At 43.1% G+C, this 21,933-nt stretch overlaps 1 protein-coding gene across 1 annotated transcript in view; it reads right to left on the reverse strand.

The window, feature by feature from the left end:
* LOC139253580 (dmX-like protein 1) overlaps positions 1 to 21,933 on the reverse strand; it is a 200,946-nt gene that overhangs the window by 50,251 nt on the left and 128,762 nt on the right. Inside the window, exons 15-19 of the mRNA XM_070873611.1 lie at positions 20,085 to 20,208; positions 19,381 to 19,500; positions 15,795 to 16,004; positions 9,454 to 11,169; positions 1,595 to 1,705 (exon numbers count right to left, since the gene is read on the reverse strand). Coding sequence (XP_070729712.1) covers positions 1,595 to 1,705; positions 9,454 to 11,169; positions 15,795 to 16,004; positions 19,381 to 19,500; positions 20,085 to 20,208 — 2,281 coding nt within the window. The remainder of the gene's footprint in view (positions 1 to 1,594; positions 1,706 to 9,453; positions 11,170 to 15,794; positions 16,005 to 19,380; positions 19,501 to 20,084; positions 20,209 to 21,933) is intronic.

Here is a 21,933-nt window from a genome sequence, read left to right on the forward strand (position 1 = left end):
CCGATCATGGACTCGAGTCCACTACCCGGCCCGCACCCCATAACCCCTTATCGATTAAGAAACTGAAAATTTCTGTCTTAAACTTATTCAATATCCCAACTTCCACAGCTCTCTGAGGCAGCGAGTTCCACAGATTTACAACCCTCAGAAGAAATTTCTCCTCACCTCAGTTTTAAATGGGTGGCCCCTTATTCTAAGATTATGCCTTCGCGTTCTAGTCTCCCCGATCAGCGGAACCATCCTCTGCATCCACCTTGTCAAGCCCCCTCATAATCTTATAAGTTTTGATAAGATCACCTCTCATTCTTCAGAATTCCAACAAGTAAAGGCCCAACCTAACGCAACCTTTCCTCATAATTCAACCCCCTCATCCCCAGAATCGACCTCATGAACCTTCTCTGAACTGCCTCCACAGCAAGTATACTCTTTCATAAATATGGAAACCAAAACTGCAAGCAGTATTCCAGTTGTGGCCTCACCAATATCCTGTATAACTGTAGCAAGACTTTCCTGCTTTTATACTCCAACCCCTTTGCAATAAAAGCCAAGATTCCTTTGTCCTTCCTGATCACTTGCTGTACCTGCATACTATCCTTTTGTGTTTCATGCACAAGTACTGCAGCACTTTGCAATCTTTCTCCATTTAAATAATCCTCTCAATCATCAGCAATGTGATGGAAGGAGTTGTTGACAATGCTATCAAGTGGCACTTACTCACCAATAACCTGCTTACTGATGCTCAGTTTGGATTCTGCCAGGACCACTCCCCTCCACACCTCATTACAGCCTTGGTCAAAATATGGAGAAAAGAGCTGAAGTCCAGAGGTGAGGCGAGAGCGACTACCCTTGATAATAAGTTAGCAATTGACCAAGCATGGCACCAAGCATGGCACCAAGCAGTCCTTGTAAAACTAAATTCAATCGGAATTGGGGGAAAACTCTCCACTGGACCAGTCATACAAATACTGTGGTTACAGGAGCAGGTCAGAGGCTGGGTATTCTGTGGTGAGTGACACACCTTCTGACTCCCCAAAGCCTTTCCATTATCAAGGCACAAGTCAGGAAGGGTGATGGAATACTCTCCATTTGCCTGGATGAGTGCAGCTTGTATATCGCCACAACACTCAAGAAGCTTGACACCATCCAAGACAAAGCAGTCTGCTTGATTGGCACCCATCCACCTCCTTAAAATTCACTCCCTCCAACACCGGCGCACCGTGGTTGCAGTGTGTACCATCAGAAGATGCACAGCAGCAACTCGCCAAAGCTTCTTCAACAGCACCGCTCAAACCTGCAACCTCTACCAGCTGGAAGGACAAAGGCTGAAGCTGCATTTGAACACCACCACCTACAGGTTCCCCTCCAAGAAATACACCATCCTGACGTGGACATAAAATCGCCGTTCTTTCATTGTCACTAGGTCAAAATCCTGCAAAATCCCTGCCTAACAGCACAGTGGGAGTACCTTCAATACACGGATTGCAGCAGTTCAAAGACAATAAGTACTTTGTATATGTTAAAACGGTTGTCTGATGGTTTTCATTATTTCTCAAATTTGATCACAGGGGTTACTCTACCATTTTAATTGATTTACCTTGATGAAGAAGTTGTGCTCGATAGACTGGAGGTAGTGATGTCAATAGGAATGTATGCAGCCGCATGGCTAAAAGAAATCTCAATCCACACTCATCAAGGGTCTCTCCACCTAGAAAAAAGGAAATGTTGGATTTTGTGTGTATTGACCAATTAAGTAATTTCAATGCCAAGAACACTTTTTTTTTGGGGGGTGGGGGGTTGTGAAGAAATGACAGGAGGTGACTTTGTATTGTCCATAGAACTATTCTGTCTATTTCAATTGTGCTGTTCAAACTAGATGCAATCCAAAACTATACTTTTCAACTTTGTTGGTACCCTGCACAACAGGTTTTAGGAAAATATCCATATTGCCAACAGTTCATTATTCTAAAAAGCAAAACAAATCTGGGATTTACAAGCACAATACATACATGGTCATATGCGACTTTGGTTTCCTGCTATAACTGACCTATTTTTCAAGTAATTTAAGAAATGCGGAAAACTTTTGATTAACTAATAAAATGCCTGTGGTGTTGCCCATGATCAGTTGATGAATACAAGGGCTTTTTTAAAAAAAAACAAGACTGTGGCAGAATTGGGTCTGAAAATTTCAGAGGCTCAGTCCATAGAACCACTTAGTGTCCAGAGCCTGCAACTAAATCATTCCTATGCCAATTGACTTAGCAAAATTGAATAGAAAATATTGACAAAAATATTAGCTAAAATTATAACAGTAGTCCATTCAGGGTTGAAGATCGGAAGCACACCCTACACATTTTTTAAAATTATATAGAGATGCAAATTAATGATATTTATTGCATCTTGATTTATCAAAATATGCATTCTCTTAAGTCTTCTCTCCAGTCAGAGAAAGTATGTTAATGTCACTTGGAAATCGTGGTGGCCCATATGACAGATGCAGGTTGCTCCTTTTAACTTTAGCATGTTTATATTTCTTGAGTTAATGGATGACTCGGGCATAAATCTTGACGGAATATCTATAATTTGATCAATCTGTTACAAATACATAGGTACTCAAATTTTCTATATGTTATAATAACAGCCGAGAACAGCAGCGAGTGTGGGCCTGGCTAGAAACAATGCGGAGACCGAGGTTTTAAAGAGCAGAGAGTGAGAGAGAGAGGCTAGGCATACTGAGAAAAGCAGCGAGCGCGGGCCTGGTTGAAAACAGAGCGCAGACTGAGGTTTTACAGAGCGGAGGAGAGAGAGCTAGACACACAGAATTGCAGTGAGAGAAAAAAAGCAAAAGGAGTGACATTACAGAAAAGCTGGTAACTGATTGGTTGGTAATGGTCACATCCTTTTTTTCTCTTTTCAAGTTAGGGGCAGGGGTTAAATAGCTGGTTTAGGATAAAGCAGGGGCTAGCAGAGTAGTAACTGTTAATACTATATTGTTAGTAACTGTTAATATATATAAATAATTTGAAGTAGATACATCTTAATCTTAAGTTTCTGTGAAGTAGTTAATAGTCGAATAAATAAAGGCATGGCAGGGCAGCTCAGTCCCGTGGAATGCACATCCTGTGCCATGTGGGAAATCCAGGACGTTTCCAGTGTCCTGGACAAACACATGTGCAGGAAGTGTTGTCAACTGGAGGAGCTCGAACTCCGGGTTTTGGAGCTTGAGCAGCGGCTGACATCACTGTGGTGCATCCGCGAGGCTGATAGCTTCAAGGATAGCACGCTTCAGGAGCTGGTCACCCCACAGATAGGAAGTGCACAGGCAGAGAGGGTGACTGCCAGACAGAAATGGAGGACTCGGCATGTAGTGCAGGAGTCCCCAGAGTGCATCTCGCTCTCTAACCAGTATTCGCTTCCTCTGGGGAGTACAGTGAGAGCCAAGTCCACAGGGGGCCGGGGGGGGGGGGGGAGGATTTTCTGCCACAGCAGACGTGACTCGAGGGTGGTATGTAGTCTCGCTGGTGCCAGGGTCAAGGATGTCACCTGCAACTGCAGAATATTCTGAGGGGGGAGGGTGAACAACCTTAGGTCATGGTCCATATTGGTGCCAACAACATAGGTAGAAAGAGCGATGAGGTCCTTCAGGCAGATTTTAGGGAGCCAAGAGAGATTAAAAAGCAGAACTTCAAAGATAGCAATCTCTGGATTCCTCCTGGTGCCACACGCAAGTCTGTATAGAAATAGGAGGATAGAGCAGATGAATGCATGGCTGGAAAGATGGTGCAGGAGGGAGGGCTTCAGATCCTGGTGCATTGGGACTGGTTCTGGGGGAGGTGGGACCTGTACAGGCTGGACGGGTTGCACCTCAACGGGGCCGGAACCAATATCCTTGCGGGGAGGTTTGCTAGTGCTGTTGGGGAGGGTTTAAACTAATTTGGCAGGGGGGTGGGCATCAGGATGCAACATGAGAAAGGGAAAATAAAGTGCTCAAGGGATTGGGAGAGGACTAAAGTAAGAAATAGTAAGGTATTAGGTGGGGTCCAACTAAAAAAAGAGAATACAGGATGGTTTAAGATGGGTTTACAGTGTATGTATATGAACACACGACGTGTTGTAAACATGGCAAGTGAACTGCAGGCACAAATAGCCACATGGGAATATGATGTTGTGGCAATAACTGAGCCCTGGCTCAAAAAAGGGCAGGATTGGGTATTAAATATTCCTGGTTATAAGGTAGGGAAGATAGGGAAGGAAAGGTAGGAGGTGGTGTGGCAGTATTGGTTAAGGAGAATATTACAGTGCTGGAGAGGGAGAATGTCCTGGAGGGGTCAAGGACAGAATCTATATGACTTGAGTAAAGAAATAACAAATGTGCCATTACACTACTAGGTGTATGCTATCGACCACGAAATAGTGGTAAAGATATGGAGGAGAGAATTTGCAGAGAAATTACAGAGAGATGCAAGAATTATAGAGTAGTAATAATGGGAGACTTCAACTATCCTAATATAGACTGGGATTGTAATAGTGTAAAGGGCAAAGAAGGAAGAATTTCTGAAGTGTGTTCAGGAGAACAGTTTGTTGATCAGTATGTTTCCGGCCCGATGAGGGAAAGAGGCATTGCTGGATCTGGTTCTGGGGAATGAGGTCGGTCAAGTGGAGCAAGTGTCAGTTGGTGAACATTTAGGGAACAGTGATCACAGTATCATAAGGTTTAGATTAGCCATGGAAAAGGACAGAGAGCAATCTAGAATAAAAATGTTTAACTGGGGGAAAGGCCAATTTCAGTGGGATTAGAACGGATCTGGCCCAGGTAAACTGGAATCAAAGATTGGCAGGCAAAACTGTCGTGGATAAATGGACTGCCTTTAAAGAGGAAATAGTCTGGGTACAGTCGAGGTACATTCCCACGAGGAGGAAAGGTAGGGCAAGTAAAGTCAGAGCTCCCTGGATGACGAAACAGATAGAAAATATGATGAAGGAGAAAAAGAGCAAGCATGACAATTGTCAGGTTGCAAATGCATCTGAGAATCAGGTTATCTATAGAAAGGTCAGAGAAGTGAAAAGAAAATAAGAGGAACGACGCGAGGGTATAAAAATAGAATGGCATCCAACATAAAAGGTAATCCAAAAGTCTTCTATGGGCATATAAATAGTAAAAGGGCAGTAAGAGAAGGGGTGGTGCTGATTATGGAAACCTATGCATGGAGACAAAGGGTATGGCAGAGGTACTAAATAAGTACTTCGCATCTGTTTTCACCAAGGAAGAGGATGCGGCCATAGACAGTCATCAGTGCATATGCCCCAACACTCGATGCAACAGAAGAGTCCAAAGAGGGTTTTTACTCCAACCTCGAAAAATCCCTGTCCTGCGTCCCCACGGGCGACAAACTGATCCTCCTCGGTGACTTCAACGCCTGAGTCGGCAAGGACATAGGACATCTGGGGAGGTGTGATTGGCAGAGAGGCGGTAGGGAAAGCCAACTCCAGCAGTACCCTACACCTGACAAAATGTCTAGAACATGAACTCGTCATCACCAACACCTTGTTCCGCCAGAGGGACAAATACAAGGCATCGGGGCAACACCATCGCTCCAAACACTGGCATCTACTCGACTATGTCATCGTCCGAGCGAGAGATCGCAAGAATGTGCGTGTCACCCACGCCATGACAGGAGCTGACGACTGTTGATCCATCATTGACACCAACATAGCCCTAAAGCGGAGGGGGCAGTAGAAGCAGTGCTGCAAAAAAGTCAATGCCCAGGGCACTTAAGGACCCAGCTAAGATAGCCCTGTACAGTCAGTGCCTCACAGCTAACCTGGCGTGCCTTAATGACCCCCGAGACACAGAATGCCCACAGTCTGCCCTCCAGGCCTCCATAACCAACCAGTGCCTGCAAAGAGACGCTCGGTCACTCAACCAGGAAACACCAGGACTGGTTTGATGAGAATGATCAGCAGATCCAAGAGCTAATAGATCGCAAGCACAGGGCATTTCTGAGCCTTAAACAACCACCTTACTCAGGAGCAGCAAAGCAGCATTACAGGCAGCTCAAGGCTGAGGTCTAACAAAAAACCCGGGACTTAAAGAACATTTGGTGGATGGAGAAAGCACAGGAGATACAGCAGCTGGCCGACAGCCATGATACACGAGGATTCTTCATCGCAGTCAAGGCCACCTACAGTCCAAACACCCAAGGCCCCACCCCACTGCTGGCCAAGAATGGGGAAACACTCATCAAGGACACCGAGGCAGTCAGAGCCCGCTGGAAGGAGCACTTCGAAGATCTCCTCAAGCGAGACTCTGTCTTTAGCCAGAGTGGTCTTGACTCCATCCCGCAGCATGCTAGCCGCCACCACCTCAGTGAAACCCCAACACTGCACGAGGTAGAAAAAGCCATAAGACAGCTTAAAAACAAGGCTACGGGTGCGGACAGAATCCCTGCTGAGGCACTGAAGTACGGCAGAGGGGCACTGTTGCCGCGAAAATATGACCTCATCTCTCTCATCTGGAGGGAGGAGAGCATGCCGGGAGATCTCAGAGATGCAGTGATCATGACCATCTTTAAAAAAGGGGACATGTCCGACTGCGGCAGCTACAGAGGAATCCCCCTGCTGTCAGCCACTGGGAAAGTCGTCGTAAAGAGTCCTCTTCAACCGTCTTCTCCCTGTGGCCGAGGAGCTCCTCCCTGAGTGTCGCAGTGCGGATTTCGTCCCCTCCGGGGCACAACGGACATGATTTTTGCAGCGCGACAGCTGCAGGAAAAATGTTGGGAACAGCGCCAGCCCTTATACATGGCCTTCTTCGCCCTTACAAAGGCCTTCGACACTGTCAACTGTGAGGGTCTATGGAGCGTCCTCTCCGTTTCAGATGCCCCAAAAGTTTGTCACCTCCGCCTGCTCCACGATGACATGCAGGCCCGTGATCCTTACTAACGGATCCATTACAGATCCAATCCACGTCCGGACCGGGTTCAAGCAGGGCTGCGTTATCGACCCAACCCTCTTCTCAATCTTCCTTGCTGCCATGCTCCACCTCAGTCAACAAACTCCCCACTGGAGTGAAACTAAACTACAGAACCAGTGGGAATCTGTTCAATCTTTGTTGTCTCCAGGCCAGGTCCAAGACCACCCCAAACTCTGTCATCGAGCTACAGTACGCGGACGATGTCTGCGTCTGCGCACATACTGAGGCTGAACTCCAGGACATAGTTGACGTATTTACTGAGGTGTACGAAAGCTTGGGCCTTACGCTAAACATCAGTAAGACAAAGGTTCTCCACCAGCCTGTCCTCCCCGCACAGCACTGCCCCCCAGTTATCAAGATCCACGGTGTGGCCCTGGACAATGTGGACCACTTCCCATATCTCGAGGGCCTCCTATTAACAAGAGCAGGCATTGACAACGAGATCCAACACCGCCTCCAGTGCAGCCTTCGGCCGCCTGAGGAGAGTGTTTGAGGACCACGCCCTCAAAACTGCCACCAAGCTCATGGTCTATAGGGCTGTAGTAATACCCGCCCTCCTGTACGGCTCAGAAACATGGACCATGTACAGTAGACACCTCAAGTCGTTGGAGAAATACCACCAACGATGTCTCCGCAAGATCCTACAAATCCCCTGGGAGGACAGACGCACCAATGTTAGTGTCCTCGTCCAGGCCAACATCTCCAGCATTGAAGCACTGACCACACTTGATCATCTTCGCTGGACAGGCCACACAATTCACATGCCAGACACGAGACTCCCAAAGCGCTCTACTCGGAACTCCTTCATGGCAAACGAGCCAAAGGAGGGCAGCGGAAACGTTACAAGGACACCCTCAAAGCCTCCCTGATAAAGTGCAACATCCCCACTGACACCTGGGAGTCCCTGGCCCAAGACCACCCTAGGTGGAGGAAGTGTATCCAGGATGGCGCTAAGAACCTCGCGCCTCGTTGTCGAGAGCATGTAGAAATCAAGCGCAGGCAACAGAAAGAGCGTGCGACAAACTAGTCCCACTCACCCCTTGCCTCGACGACTGTTTGTCCCACCTGTGACAGAGACTGTGGTTCTCGTATTGGACTGTACAGCCACCCAAGAACTCATGCTAAGAGTGGAAGCAAGTCTTCCTCGATCCCGAGGGACTGCCTATGAATATGATGATGAGACAGTGAAGGAGGAGGTATTAGAGACACTTGATAGGATAAAAACTGATAGAGGTATCTGAAAGGCTGGCTGTATTTAAAGTAGATAAATCACCAGGAGTGGATGGGATGCATCCTCGGCTGCTGAGGAAATTGAGGGCGGAAATCATGGCGGTACTGGCCATAATATTCCAATCCTCCATAGATACAGAGGACTGGTCAATTGCAAATATCACACCACTGTTCAAAAAAAAGGTGTAAAGATAAACCCAACAACTATAGGCCGGTCAGTTTAACCTCAGTAGTGGCGAAGCTTTTAGAAACAATAATCAGGGACAAAATTAACAGTCACTTGGATAGGGATGGATTAATTAAGGAAAGCCAGCACGGATTTGTTAAAGGCAAATCGCGTTTAACCAATTTGATTGAGTTGTTTTGATGAGGTAACAGAGAGGATTAATGAGGGTAATGTGGTTGGCGTAGTGTACATAGATTTCTAAAAGGCATTCGACAAAGTGCCACATAATAGGCTTGCCAGCAAAATTGAAGCCCATGGAATAAATGGGACAGTGGCAGCATAGATACAAAATTGGCAAAGTGACAGGAAACAGAGAATAGTGGTGAACGGTTGTTTTTTGGACTGGAGGAAGGTATTCGGTGGTGTTCCCTAGGAGTCGGTTCTTGGACCACTGCTTTTCTTGATATATATTAATGACTTGGACATGGGTGTACAGAGCACAATTTCAAAATTTGCAGATCACACAAAACTTGGCAGTATAGTGAGCAGTGAGGAGGAGAATGACAGACTTCAGAAAGACAGACAGGCTGGTGAAATGGGAAGGCACGTGGCAGATGAAATTTGATGCATTTTTGTGGAAAGAATGAGAGGACCATATAAACTAAATGCTACAATCTTAAAGTGGATGCACAAAGAGACCTGGGTTTATGTGTGCATAAATCATTGAAGGTGGCAGGGCAGGTTGAGAAAGTGGTTAAAAAGGCTTGCGGCATCCTGGGCTTCATCAATAGAGGTATAGAGTACAAAATTGTGGAAATTGTGATGAACCTGTATGATTCTATGATTTTATGAACAAGACAGATGTGGTTTTAGTCTATACTACAAAATATAGTACATTTACCAAAAAGCTTGCTTCAGGCACACAAAGCACATCACAATAAAACACAAGTAATCTTCATCAAATATTTACAAAATTGATGTATTCAAATAATTTACACTGATATTGACATATACAAAATATGTTATTGGTACTATTGTTCACAAAGATTTAAATTAAAAATAAAGCTTTCACTGAAATAAAACACCTTACCTTGGGTTCTCTCTCTGCTTTCTCCTATGTCAGTGCTGATAGTTGCCATGGTATCTGCTAGGGCCATCAAAAACATTTGCTCCATACTGGTAAGGCCAGGCAGACTGGAATGAAGCAAATGGCTAGACAGTACTCGAGCATGCTCAGGGCCAAAGTAGGTAAGACTGTACTGGGAAAGATCAATAACCTTCAGCTTATTGCCTTCATCAACATTGAAGCTATCAAGATCATCTGTACCAACCCCAGACATTGCAAAGAGTTCATCATAGTTGCTTCCTGTTGAATGCCTTTCATTCTTGCTAAAATTAGCTCGTTTACTTGGTTTTTCAAAAGTGGTATGAGAAATATCTTCATCAGCAGCTAAAAGAGCACATAGAGGAAGAGGAGGGATAGAATCTATTTCTGTATAGTCAGGATTTTCACTTTTGTTTGAGGTTAAGGGATCTCTTGCTGTGCTGCCACTTGCACTAATAGTCAGAGATCTAAGTCGCCGTTCATGGCTAGTTTCAGTATCGCAAACAGTGATTACTTCTCCTGCAATACATTTGACTAAATGAGAAAGAATGGCTTTGGCACGTCTGATTTTACCCAAATCCATTAACTCCAAAAGCTGCAAAGGATGGTACTGAGGCAGAGTGGGAGACAAATCGTGAGATGCTTCAAAAAGGCCAGAGTCCTCCATCTCAATATTCCAATGAAATGGAATCTTTTTGCCACCAAATTTCTGAGCAAGGCCTGTCATTGACCTTGCCAGGGTTTTTCTGTACAGGTAAGGGTTGGAACCATTTGTACTACCACATTTTGCTAGACTATCTATTGAAGGAGTGCTACCACTTTCAGCTTTAGTTATCACTGAATCCAATTTATCAGGTGGTTGCCATTGTGAATAAACATGCATTTCACAATCCATCCCCACCACTAAGATACCATCGCGCACCCAAGACAGAGAAACTGGCAATGACAATGATCCATCCACTGAAGAAACCAGGTCCACACTTCTGAGAAGCACCCATCTAGATTGAGCTACTTCTTTGGCGTTATCCCACAAAGACAAAGAAAAAACTGCTGGTGCTTCTTTCTTTGTTTGATTTTGTATTATTCCAGAAACCTGTCCATACATTACAAGTTTAGATCCAATTCCTATAGTTAAGATATGAGATCCGTCCTCCTTGGAGACCCAGTCTAAGTGAACCAAATGTTTTGCATCAAAAGTCATTTGATCATCATTGGTCAGATGCAACTCTTGTTTATTATAAATCACCAAGTTGCTATCTATGCTGATTCTTGGGTCCAACATCGCTCCAGTGTGACTAAAGTCATCCAAGTGGATTGTCTGTTCATGAATCCATTGTGAGCCTCCAGTTGATTCGCATTCAAAAATACCCACATGCATGGTGAAGTGCTTACTGGAATGTCCATTAACTGGTATCGTTCGTTTGTAAGCCACAGCTAGTCGGCTTGTGTATGAACAGCTTATATCCACCGGCCTTCCTGGTACACTAACTGCACTGCTGCTTTGAAGTCCTTCTTCAATCAGTAGAGGCCATTCTTCCCAAGAATAGACTAGGTTACTTTCCACACCATCCCCAGCTGCAGAAGATACCAGATGAGCTGACACTCTACAGCGCCAGAATCGAACTTTTCCATCTGAGCAGGAAGTTGCCAGAAGATATGGAGCAAGGCATGCTGGATGAACAGACGATGAACTCAGGTGCCCTGAAGTAAGTGGAATGAAAGATACATGGAAATAATAATGAAGAAAACAAATAAACATTTATTTTTGTCCAGCAATACAGATCTACTAGTCTAACCAACTTTCAACATTTTAAATCAAATCAGAACACACCTTTTCAATCAAAGTCAGTAAGATATTGATATATTTTCAGTTACAATGACCTCTTGTAAGCAAATTTGTGTGGCAACAGCTTAAGTTTCTTAGCTTTAGGGATGCTGGATAAATTACAGGGCGGAATGGAAGGGGGAAGGACAGTTTAAAAAAAACAGTACACTGAGTTAGTGCACCAGGGGATGTAGACCAGCAAGGTCTCAGATTCAACACCTGACCTATGATGAATTAGTTGATTCCCAACATGGCACCAATAGGATCCCTACAATTGGCCATAATGTTTCTGACAAAGAGGAGGGTGGGGGGAGAAGACATAATCAGATTGACAAAAATCAGATCAGCTAGGATTCCTGTTTCTAAATGCTGTTCAGCAACCCTATTGGAAATTACATATGCATGACTTCTCGATCAAGATTGGGCTCATTTATCATGCCCCCATAAATAGCATGAATTGGCGATTACATGCAAAAATGAAAGTTCTCTTGAAAAGCTCTTATTTAGCTGGCTCAGAAACAGCATAGGATATACTGGTCAACCATAAAGAGCTTCAACCATAACTGATGCTTCAGCTAAGAAACCTTTGCAGATATAGGATTTGAGACCAGTTGATACTGTAACTTTCAAGTGTGCTTCTGGTACACATATGCCAGCCAAGAACACCAAGTGGGTTGACTTAGTATCAAAGGACCAGTTTCTAAATGTAAGTACTATCAAGGGAAACTGAAACCCCAGTCAGAGGTTTGTGCTGACAACTTTCTGACCAGTTGTTAGACAGTGGGTCGAATTTTGCGGTAAGAATAATGGTGAGGCTAACAGTGTTCACTGTTATAACGGGGAAAATTGGACAGCAACTTCTGCCATCCTCACGAGCAGTTAAACGCGGAAATCCAGAAGTTGCTGTCAGAGATACCCTGCTCCTCCACAGGATGCGCTGAGTCCTTGTCAATAGACTTGGCACGGAAATGAAAGCAACAACGTGAACTGGGGTACTTGCCCACTAGTTCCCCGCTAAAGACGGCTGAAAAGGTTAGGGCTGATGCATTCAGGAGAGAGTTTTAAATAGCAAGGTGAGTGATAATTACTGCCGAAAAACCTCTTTGGCCCTGAAAAATTAATTTTAAGTGTGGAGTATCATTCCCTCAGAACATAATTAGTGCTGGAGAGTTTGAAAAAAAATTAAAATGTGACTTTTTTTGTGCTTCATCTATTTCCCTTAATCCAATATGTATTTCACTTGCTGTACAGGATATAAATCTAATTTATATTTTGTGCATGTCTCAGTGAGTATTTTTCAATCTGACTGGTTGAAGAGTCGCGCAGAATCTTGCCCTGCCTTGTAGCAGACACCGCATTGGATCAGATGCCGTATTTGAGCAAGTCTGTGCTCTAAAGTCCATGAAAACATTGTGGGCCGCTGTGAATGGTGAGTGCCATTTCTTCGTCGCTGACTGCAAAATCTGGGCCATCGACATTGTCAAAAGAAGCCCAAGAGAGCACATTCACCCTCACAGTGCAGGACACTGCGGTAAAGCATTTATCAATATGTAATTGATGTTCAAGAGATCACAATTGATATCGACAAGGAAGACCATTTGTATCCTATTTCTTTGCAAATGATTCCATGATTTTTGCTCCTCCACGCAGCAGCCAATTTCATGTGTTGATAATTAAATCACGTGAACAACTCCGACATTAATTCTAAATTTGCCTTTCACGAGTTTGAACTTGTCCCCACTTATCTGTCTTGGTTCAATTTGAAGTAGAATTTTGAATTTGGCCTTTCTGTAGTGTCACCTTTTAAATACCATTTTTCAAAGGTGAAATTCTTACTTTTCTTTACTCTTTCCTCATAACTCAAGTCGTCTGATGAAAGGGATGGCTCTAAAAGCTTTATGCTCAGCCCCCAGGGTTTGAATGTTTCTCGTGTCTTGGTAACCGTAACTTCACAGTACTTAGGGTGTGGTCTGCCCAGAGTACCGTAGTTTTAGCATTACTTCCGCCAACTTTCAGTCCACTTTTCGGACTACACATTTCAGCATTCTTTGTGCTTTATGGTCTACTAACACCTCTAAATTCTTTCAGTTTCACTCTTCGCCACGAGATGTACCACTTGTGTTGTCCATATTTTCTATGTGCAGTACTTTACACGTGTCTATACTAAATTTAATTTGCGACTGATTTACATATTTTGTCTAAGTCCTACATTACAACAGTGACTAAACATCTAAAATACTTAAAAACACTTTAGGATGCCCTGAAGTCATGGACAGCGCTATTTAAAATGCAAGTTCCTGCTTTCTTTTAAATCATTTGGTAGTTCCTGTGGTTGCACAAAAAGTGTCCAAGGAAAAGTAAGTCTTGCATTTTTATAGCACCATTAAGGACTTCAGGTTGTTCCAAACGGTAGAGGACACCAACAATATTCCAACACTGGATAGTCAAGGGGCTATAGTGGGGGGGTGGGGGGTGGGAGGAACTGAACACACTCACAATCACTAAGGAGGCGGTGCTCAGTAAGATAATGGGTCTAAAGGCAGATAAATGCCCCGGACCTGATGGCTTGCATCCTAGGGTCTTAAGAGAAGTAGTGGCAGGGATTGTGGATGCATTTGTTGTAATTTACCAAAATTCCCTGGATTCTGGGCGGGTCCCAGCAGACTGGAAAACTGCAAATGCAACAGGGTGGATAAAGGGGACCTAGTGAATGTGGTGTATTTGGATGACCAGAAGGCATTTGACAATGTGCCACACAAAAGGTTACTGCACAAGATAAAAGTTCACAGGGTTGGGGTAATATATTAGCATGGATAGAAGATTGGCTGACAAACAGAAAACAGAGAGTCGGGATAAATGGTTCAGTCTCTGGTTGGCAATCAGTAATGAGTAGGGTGCCACAGGAATCAGTGCTGGGATCCCAACTATTTACAATCTATATTAACGACTTGGAAGTGGGGACTGAGTGTAACGTAGCCAAGTTTGCTGACATTACAAAGATGAGACGAAGGGTAATGTGTGAGGAGGACATAAAAAGGCTGCAGGAGGACATAGACAGGCTAAATGAGTGGGCAAAAATTTGGCAGATAGATTATAATGTTGGAAAATGGCAGAAAAAAAATTAAACAGCAACTTACTATTTAAATGGACAAAGATTGCAAAGTGCTGCAGTCCTGGGGGTACTTGTGCATGAAACACAAAAGGATAGTATGCAGGTACAGCATGTGATCAGGAAGGCCAATGGAATCTTGGCCTTTATTGCAAAGGGGATGGAGTATAAAAGCAGGGAAGTCTTGTTACAGCTGTACAGGGTATTGGTGAGGCCACACCTGGAATACTGCGTGCAGTTTTGGTTTCCATATTTACGAAAGAATATACTTGCTGTGGAGGCAGTTCAGAGAAGGTTCACTAGGTTGATCCTGGGGATGAGTGGATTGACTTATGAGGAAAGGTTGAGTAGGTTGGGCCTCTCCTCATTGGAATTCAGAAGAATGAGAGGTGATCTTATAGAAACGTATAAGATTATGAGGGGGCTTGATAGGGTGGATGTAGAGAGGATGTTTCCACTGGTGGGGGAGACTGGAACTAGAGGGCATGACCTTAGGATAAGGGGCCGCCCATTTAGAACTGAGATGAAGAGAGATGAGGGTTGTGAATCTGTGGAATTCGCTGCCTCAGAGAGCTGTGGAAGCTGGGACATTAAATAAATTTAAGACAGAAATAGACAGTTTCTTAAACGATAAGGGGCTATGGGGAGGGGGCAGGGAAGTGGAGCTGAGTCCATGATCAGATCAGCCATGATCTTACTGAATGAAGGAGCAGGCTCGAGGAGCCTTATGGCCTACTCCTGCTCCTATTTCTTATGTTCTTATGTTCAATGTGCTTTACAGTCAATTGAGTACTTTTGAAGTGTAGTCACTGTTGGAATCAAGTAAACGCAGCAGGCAATTTGCACACAGCATGGTCCCGCAAATGGCAATGTGATAATGGCCAAATCATCTATTTTTGGTGCTGGTTGAAGAATTAAATATTGGCTCGGACACTGGGGAGAACTCCCCTGTTCTTCTTCGAAACAGTGTAATGGGATCTTTTACATCCACCTGAGCGGGCTGACAGGGCCTCAGTTTAACGTCTCATCCGAAAGACGAGAACAAGTAGTGTGATTGATGAAAGAATCTGAAATGTTAATCTATATTTATTTTTTGGACATTAATTGACCTGATGTAGATCTTCCAGCTTTTTCTGTTTTATTTCAGATTTCTAGAATTGCGTTTTTTCTTGCATGTATACTGTACGACAAACTTAACCAGTACTCCATAACACAAATAAATCTTCAACCTTAAACTAAAATGTATTTCTAGTTACATTTGTTTGCAAAACAGACACTGACAGTTGAAGCACGGTCCTTATTTAGAACTGTACAAATTCCGGCAATGATATTTCAAACATTGAGTTTAAAGTCACTTAGTAACTTCATTTTAACCATTAAGCACAAACTAACCTGCAGAGGGAGTAGCTCTAATAATTTCAACACCTTCTGGCAGAGCTAATTCTTGGCTATAAACTCTTTTCGAGATGAGTGCTAGTCTACTGGCGCTCTGTAAATTTGCTTTACAAGCCTGGTATTTTTTGAAGAAAGGAGAATGCAATTTTTCAGAAGAAGAGCCATTCTGTTTCTCTGGAGGTGACAAAGACGTTTCAACAGTGGTATCTAAGAAAAACATTAAAATTTTCAGCTATTAGTAAAGTTCAACTGACACTGACATACAGTAAACACAGTACAATGTTGTATACAATTTATTACATTGTTAAAAAAAATGCTAGTTACATTGTACCCACTACCATAACATGCAACACTCTAGTTTCTAATGAAAAAGATTTAACAAGTGGGGTAGAGTCGACAATAGATCAGACAGCAGATACTCCATGGAAGACGTGGGATTGACGGGTTAAATGGTCCTTTGCCAATCCACTTTTTACGTTCATGTCACAGAGCCTCAACATTGATCACAGCATTCTGGTCCACCATGTCCAGCACTATCCAATGACAAAAATTTTGTACTGCACAAACATAATATGCAGCTTACCAAGCAGTTAGTTTTTGGGGATCAGATCAAAAACAGCGTGGGTTGCGTATGTCGGGCGGGAGAAGGAGAGGGAGCAGTTGGGAGTTGGTACTTGGGCTGGGGATCCTCGGTTGGAACACAATGTTCGCAAGGTAGTCTGTATCTTTGGTATCAACCTGCTTTTTTCTTCTACCAGGCTCCTGGTGCTTGCTCCCATTGCCAGTTTTGTGTATACAAAAACATAAAAACGGATAGTAAAAGCTTTTACAGATATATAAAACGAAAAAGAGTGACTAAAGTAAATATTGGTCCCTTAGAAGATGAGAAGGGGGATTTAATCATGGGAAATGTGGAAATGGCTGAGGCCTTAAACAATTATTTTGCTTCGGTCTTCACAGTGGAAGACACAGAAGCCATGCCAAAAATTGCTGGTCACAGGAATGTGGGAAGGGAGGACCGTGAGACAATCACTATCACTAGGGAGGTAGTGCTGGACAAGCTAATGGGACTTAAGGTAGACAAGTCCCCTGGTCTTGATGAAATGCATCCCAGGGTATTAAAAGAGATGGCGGAAGTTATAGCAGATGCATTCGTTATAATCTACCAAAATTCTCTGGACTCTGGGGAGGTACCAGCGGATTGGAAAGCAGCTAATGTAACGCCTCTGTTTCAAAAAGGGGGCAGACAAAAGGCAGGTAACTATAGGCCGGTTAGTTTAACATGTGTAGTGGGGAAAATGCTTGAAACTATCATTAAGGAAGAAATAGCGGGACATCTAGATAGGAATAGTGCAATCAAGCAGACGCAGCATGGATTCATGAAGGGGAAATCATGTTTAACTAATTTACTGGAATTCTTTGAGGATATAACGAGCATGGTGGATAGAGGTGTACCGATGGATGTGGTGTATTTAGATTTTCAAAAGGCATTCGATAAGGTGCCACACAAAAGATTACTGCAGAAGATAGAGGTACGCGGAGTCAGAGGAAATGTATTAGCATGGATAGAGAATTGGTTGGCTAACAGAAAGCAGAGAGTCGGGATAAATGGGTCCTTTTCGGGTTGGAAATTGGTGGTTAGTGGTGTGCCACAGGGATCGGTGCTGGGACCACAACTGTTTACAATATACATAGATGACCTGGAAGAGGGGACAGAGTGTAGTGTAACAAAATTTGCAGATGACACAAAGATTAGTGGGAAAGCGGGTTGTGTAGAGGACACAGAGAGGCTACAAAGAGATTTAGATAGGTTAAGCAAATGGGCTAAGGTTTGGCAGATGGAATACAATGTCGGAAAGTGTGAGGTCATCCACCTTGGGAAAAAAAAAAAGGGAATATTAATTGAATGGGGAGAAATTACAACATGCTGCGGTGCAGAGGTACCTGGGGGTTCTTGTGCATGAATCCCAAAAAGTTAGTTTGCAGGTGCAGCAGGTAATCAGGAAGGTGAATGGAATGTTGGCCTTCATTGCGAGAGGGATGGAGTACAAAAGCAGGGAGGTCCTGCTGCAACTGTATAGGTTATTGGTGAGGCCGCACCTGGAGTACTGCGTGCAGTTTTGGTCGCCTTACTTAAGGATATACTGGCTTTGGAGGGGTTACAGAGATGATTCACTAGGTTGATTCCGGAGATGAGGGGGTTACCTTATGATGATAGCTTGAGTAGACTGGGTCTTTACTCGTTGAAGTTCAGAAGGATGAGGGGTGATCTTATAGAAACATTTAAAATAATGAAAGGGATAGACAAGATAGAGGCAGAGAGGTTGTTTCCATTGGTCGGGGAGACTAGAACTAGGGGGCACAGCCTCAAAATACGGGGAAGCCAATTTAAAATCGAGCTGAGAAGGAATTTCTTCTCCCAGAGGGTTGTGAATCTGTGGAATTCTTTGCCCAAGGAAGAAGTTGAGGCTAGCTCATTGAATGTATTCAAGTCACAGATAGATAGATTTTTAACTATTAAGGGAATTAAGGGTTATGGGGAGCGGGCGGGTAAGTGGAGCCGAGTCCACGGCCAGATCAGCCATGATCTTGTTGAATGGCGGAGCAGGCTCGAGGGGCTAGATGGCCTACTCCTGTTCCTAATTCTTATGTTCTTATGTATGTATGCACATGCATGTCTGTATGTTTTTGCATTTGTATGCGTCCAAGTGCATGTGCACATGTTTTATCCCTCTCTTCCTTCTTCTCTTTCCTTTTAAACAAACATTGTTCTTCAGTGATATATTGCAGAATTGACAAAGGGTTCGTTCACCCGAAACTCTTGACTTGTCTGTTCTATCCACAGATGATGCTTGATCTGCTAAGTGTTTCCAGCAGTTTCTGGAAAACAGCAGATTCTAGACCATTAAACGAAAAGTTTTAACCATAAATGTATGTATTAGTTTTGACTATTTAAGTTATTTAAAGAATTTATGGTTGCAAACAAAAGCAATAGTGGCATGTATCTTTATATAAAAAAAAATCAATGGTTTAAGTAACACATTAATTTAGGAATATCATGTTCCTGTGTGTTTGACCTGGAAAGCAGAAGATAACTCAAAAGACAGCCTCTATTAGGTATAAATATGCGTGCAGGTTCGCTTTTAAATTTTACTCCCTTTCTTTTTTAAACAAACCCATGTTTCCAGATCTCCTGTGAAAAGTCCTGCAATAATTAATTTTAAACTGTTGGAAAGCGATAAAAGTTACAATAGAGACGTTAAAAATGAAACAATTCTGAAATTAGCACGTTAACCCTGCATCATTAGATTTCCTTCCACCCCAGGCTCCACTGAGACGTTGTTAGGTTTGTAACATTTTTAAAGCACTGAACCAATACTTTAAATTCATCGAAAGCATTTCACAATTGTTCCTGTTGAACAAAAATTGCCACTATGGAAGGGTATGGACCAACATGCAGTTATGTTGTTCCAATGACTTCCGATGCAAATTCAGCTGTTCATATCTGTGAGACCATACACTTGATAATTACATTCATTCAATTTCTATATTAAATACAATCCATCTTATAAATGGCACCTACCAACGGAGATCTGATCAGATTTCAGGTGTAGATGCCACATATGTAGCACTGATTGGTTGTTCTGCTTATGTTCAATTACCACCAAAAAGAATTTTTCCGAAAACCCATCCTGTGGTTCTTCTGTAAATTAATGACAATTAGGTAAACAATGCTTCTGAACATTGCCTAGGTAAAAGTGCAATACCTGGTATTGAGGTGTAAAAAAATAAGTTCAATTATTAATGCCTTTCTAAAACAAATAACTAAATACACTGCAGTGTACACCTGTTTATTCAAAGTCGCAACATTCAAATTATCCAGAAATTTGAAATATGCAAAGGAAATAAAGCATCACAGGAGTCATCTGAGCTTGAAAGAAAGTTCAAATTAGTAGATCATTTGAATTAAGGGACGTAAAATAATTGCATTTGTAAGAACAATATCAAGGACAACCCATTACCATTGGACTGGTCAATGTTTGTTCTATTCTGTGGTTAACAGTTAAGCCACCAAATACTTGCTTTGATGCGTAAAACAGTTGGACAATGTATACCCTAATTGTACTTTATTTTCAGTGAAACTGCTACATTTTTGATGTTGCTGGAATGCTGAACATTGGTGCAACAAATATACAAAAAATCTTAAGTCTGAATGCATCTTCTGCCAACTTTTTTCCATTTAACTGTGGAAATATAAAAATAAGAATGTAAAATAAGACTTTATACCTGCTCCCTGCTGTGAACTGGTTTCGTTGGAAGTGTTTCTTTCATTTTGCCGCATTTTCCTGGGTTGATTAACTAATATAAAATCCTCTTTAAAGACGTGAAGCAACTGTGTCTCTTTCCCAGACTAAAATAAAGCCAATTTTCAAGTAAGTAAATTACGAAATATACTATAAATTCTTCATACATGGCTCAAATAAATGAGAGAAAGAGAAAGAGAATGGGGAGAGAGCGAGGGAGAGAAAAAGAGAAAGAGACAGAGGGGGAACGGGGGAGCAAGAGGGAGCGGGGGGGCAAGAGGGAGCAGGGGGGGAGGCAAGAGAGCACCGGGGCAGGGGGGGGAGGCAAGAGAGCGCGGGGGGGGGGGGGGGGGGGGGAAAGGCAAGAGAGCGCGGGGGGGGGGGGGGGGAGGGAGGCAGAGGGGGGGGGGGGGGGAAGAGGGGCGGGAAGAGCGGGGGAGGGGCGGGAAGAGCGGGGGAGAAGTTGCATTTATATAGGCCCTTTCACCACAGTATGTCCCACAGTGCTTTACAGCCAATGAAGTACTTTTAAGTGTAGTCACTGTTATAGTGAAATGCAGCAGCCAATTTGCACAAAGCAGGTTCTTACAAACATCAATGTGATAATAGCCTGATAGTCAGTTTCAGTGATGTTGGTTTAGGGATAAATATTGAAGAGAGCATTGGGAGAACTTCTTTGAATAGTGCCATGGGATCTTTTAGGTTCATCCAAAAGAGTAGAAGGGCCCTCAGTTTAACGTTTCATCTGAAAGACAGCATCTCCAATGGTATTGCACTGAAACGTTAGTCTAGATTATGTGCTCAAGCCTCTGGAGTGGAACTTGAACCCACAACCTTCTGACAGAGGGGCGAGTGCTACCACTGAGTCAAGGCTGACACCAGGAAGCTTGTAGTAACATTGTAATTAAATATTAATTTATATTTGTTTGCTTTGACACTTAAAAATCAAAACACAATTTGTTCATTTAAAAGCTGATGAACAAGCTGAATTAAAGACTAATATTTAAAATCCGTTCCCTTGTGTTTTACTTCACTTCCTTCTGACTGTGCAAACAACTTTGCCCCATGCATCTAACAAAACTATTCTTTATTCTGAAGATGGAAAGTGTAAACCAACCAACCCATGAAGACAGCTGCATGGCAGATATTTTTATTTGAAGTGATTTTCATGATGCATGGATGCTGTATCTGCTGTATAATTGCAGTTTGAAGGCAACTGATCTGTGCAGGAATCAATTGTCAGAAGCAATAAAAGACAACCTTGAGCATGTCAACACAAACAGACCAAATGTCCTTTTTAAAAAATAACTCAACATTTATGTTAGAAAAGCTCTTAGCTGATGATGATGGACTGCTTTTAAAGTTTTGCACGTTAATAAAGAACTGACAAACATTTCAACGGTAGCTTGTCAGTCGAGCTCTGTGGAACAAAGGGCAGCACACTGTTCTGAAAGGAGGCTGCAATGTTAATTAAATGTAATGTTAAACTGGTACTGATAGTCTAATTGCTTTAAAGTCATCCTCGACTCCGAGGCTCTGCCGAAGAGAAGAGTATAATTGCAACAAATGACAAATTACATCTTGTATTTTTATTTCAGGACACACCTGGGCTGCAGGAGGGAAAAATCAAGAAAAAATTATAGCTGCCGAAATTACCATATCCACAATGTTCCCTCTCTTTTTTTCGGTGTAGGGCCCATTAATATGTCCACGCATGCACGTTTCTTTCCATTGTAAAGCTGGCAAGCAGCCTGCAAAGGACCTCCAGACCGCTGCACAGTCATGCTGCTTGACAGGAACATTGATCCACATCAGAGCTCATCAACTTAAAT

Source organism: Pristiophorus japonicus, chromosome 1 (genome assembly GCF_044704955.1).
Source record: "Pristiophorus japonicus isolate sPriJap1 chromosome 1, sPriJap1.hap1, whole genome shotgun sequence".
Lineage (NCBI taxonomy): Eukaryota > Metazoa > Chordata > Chondrichthyes > Pristiophoridae > Pristiophorus > Pristiophorus japonicus.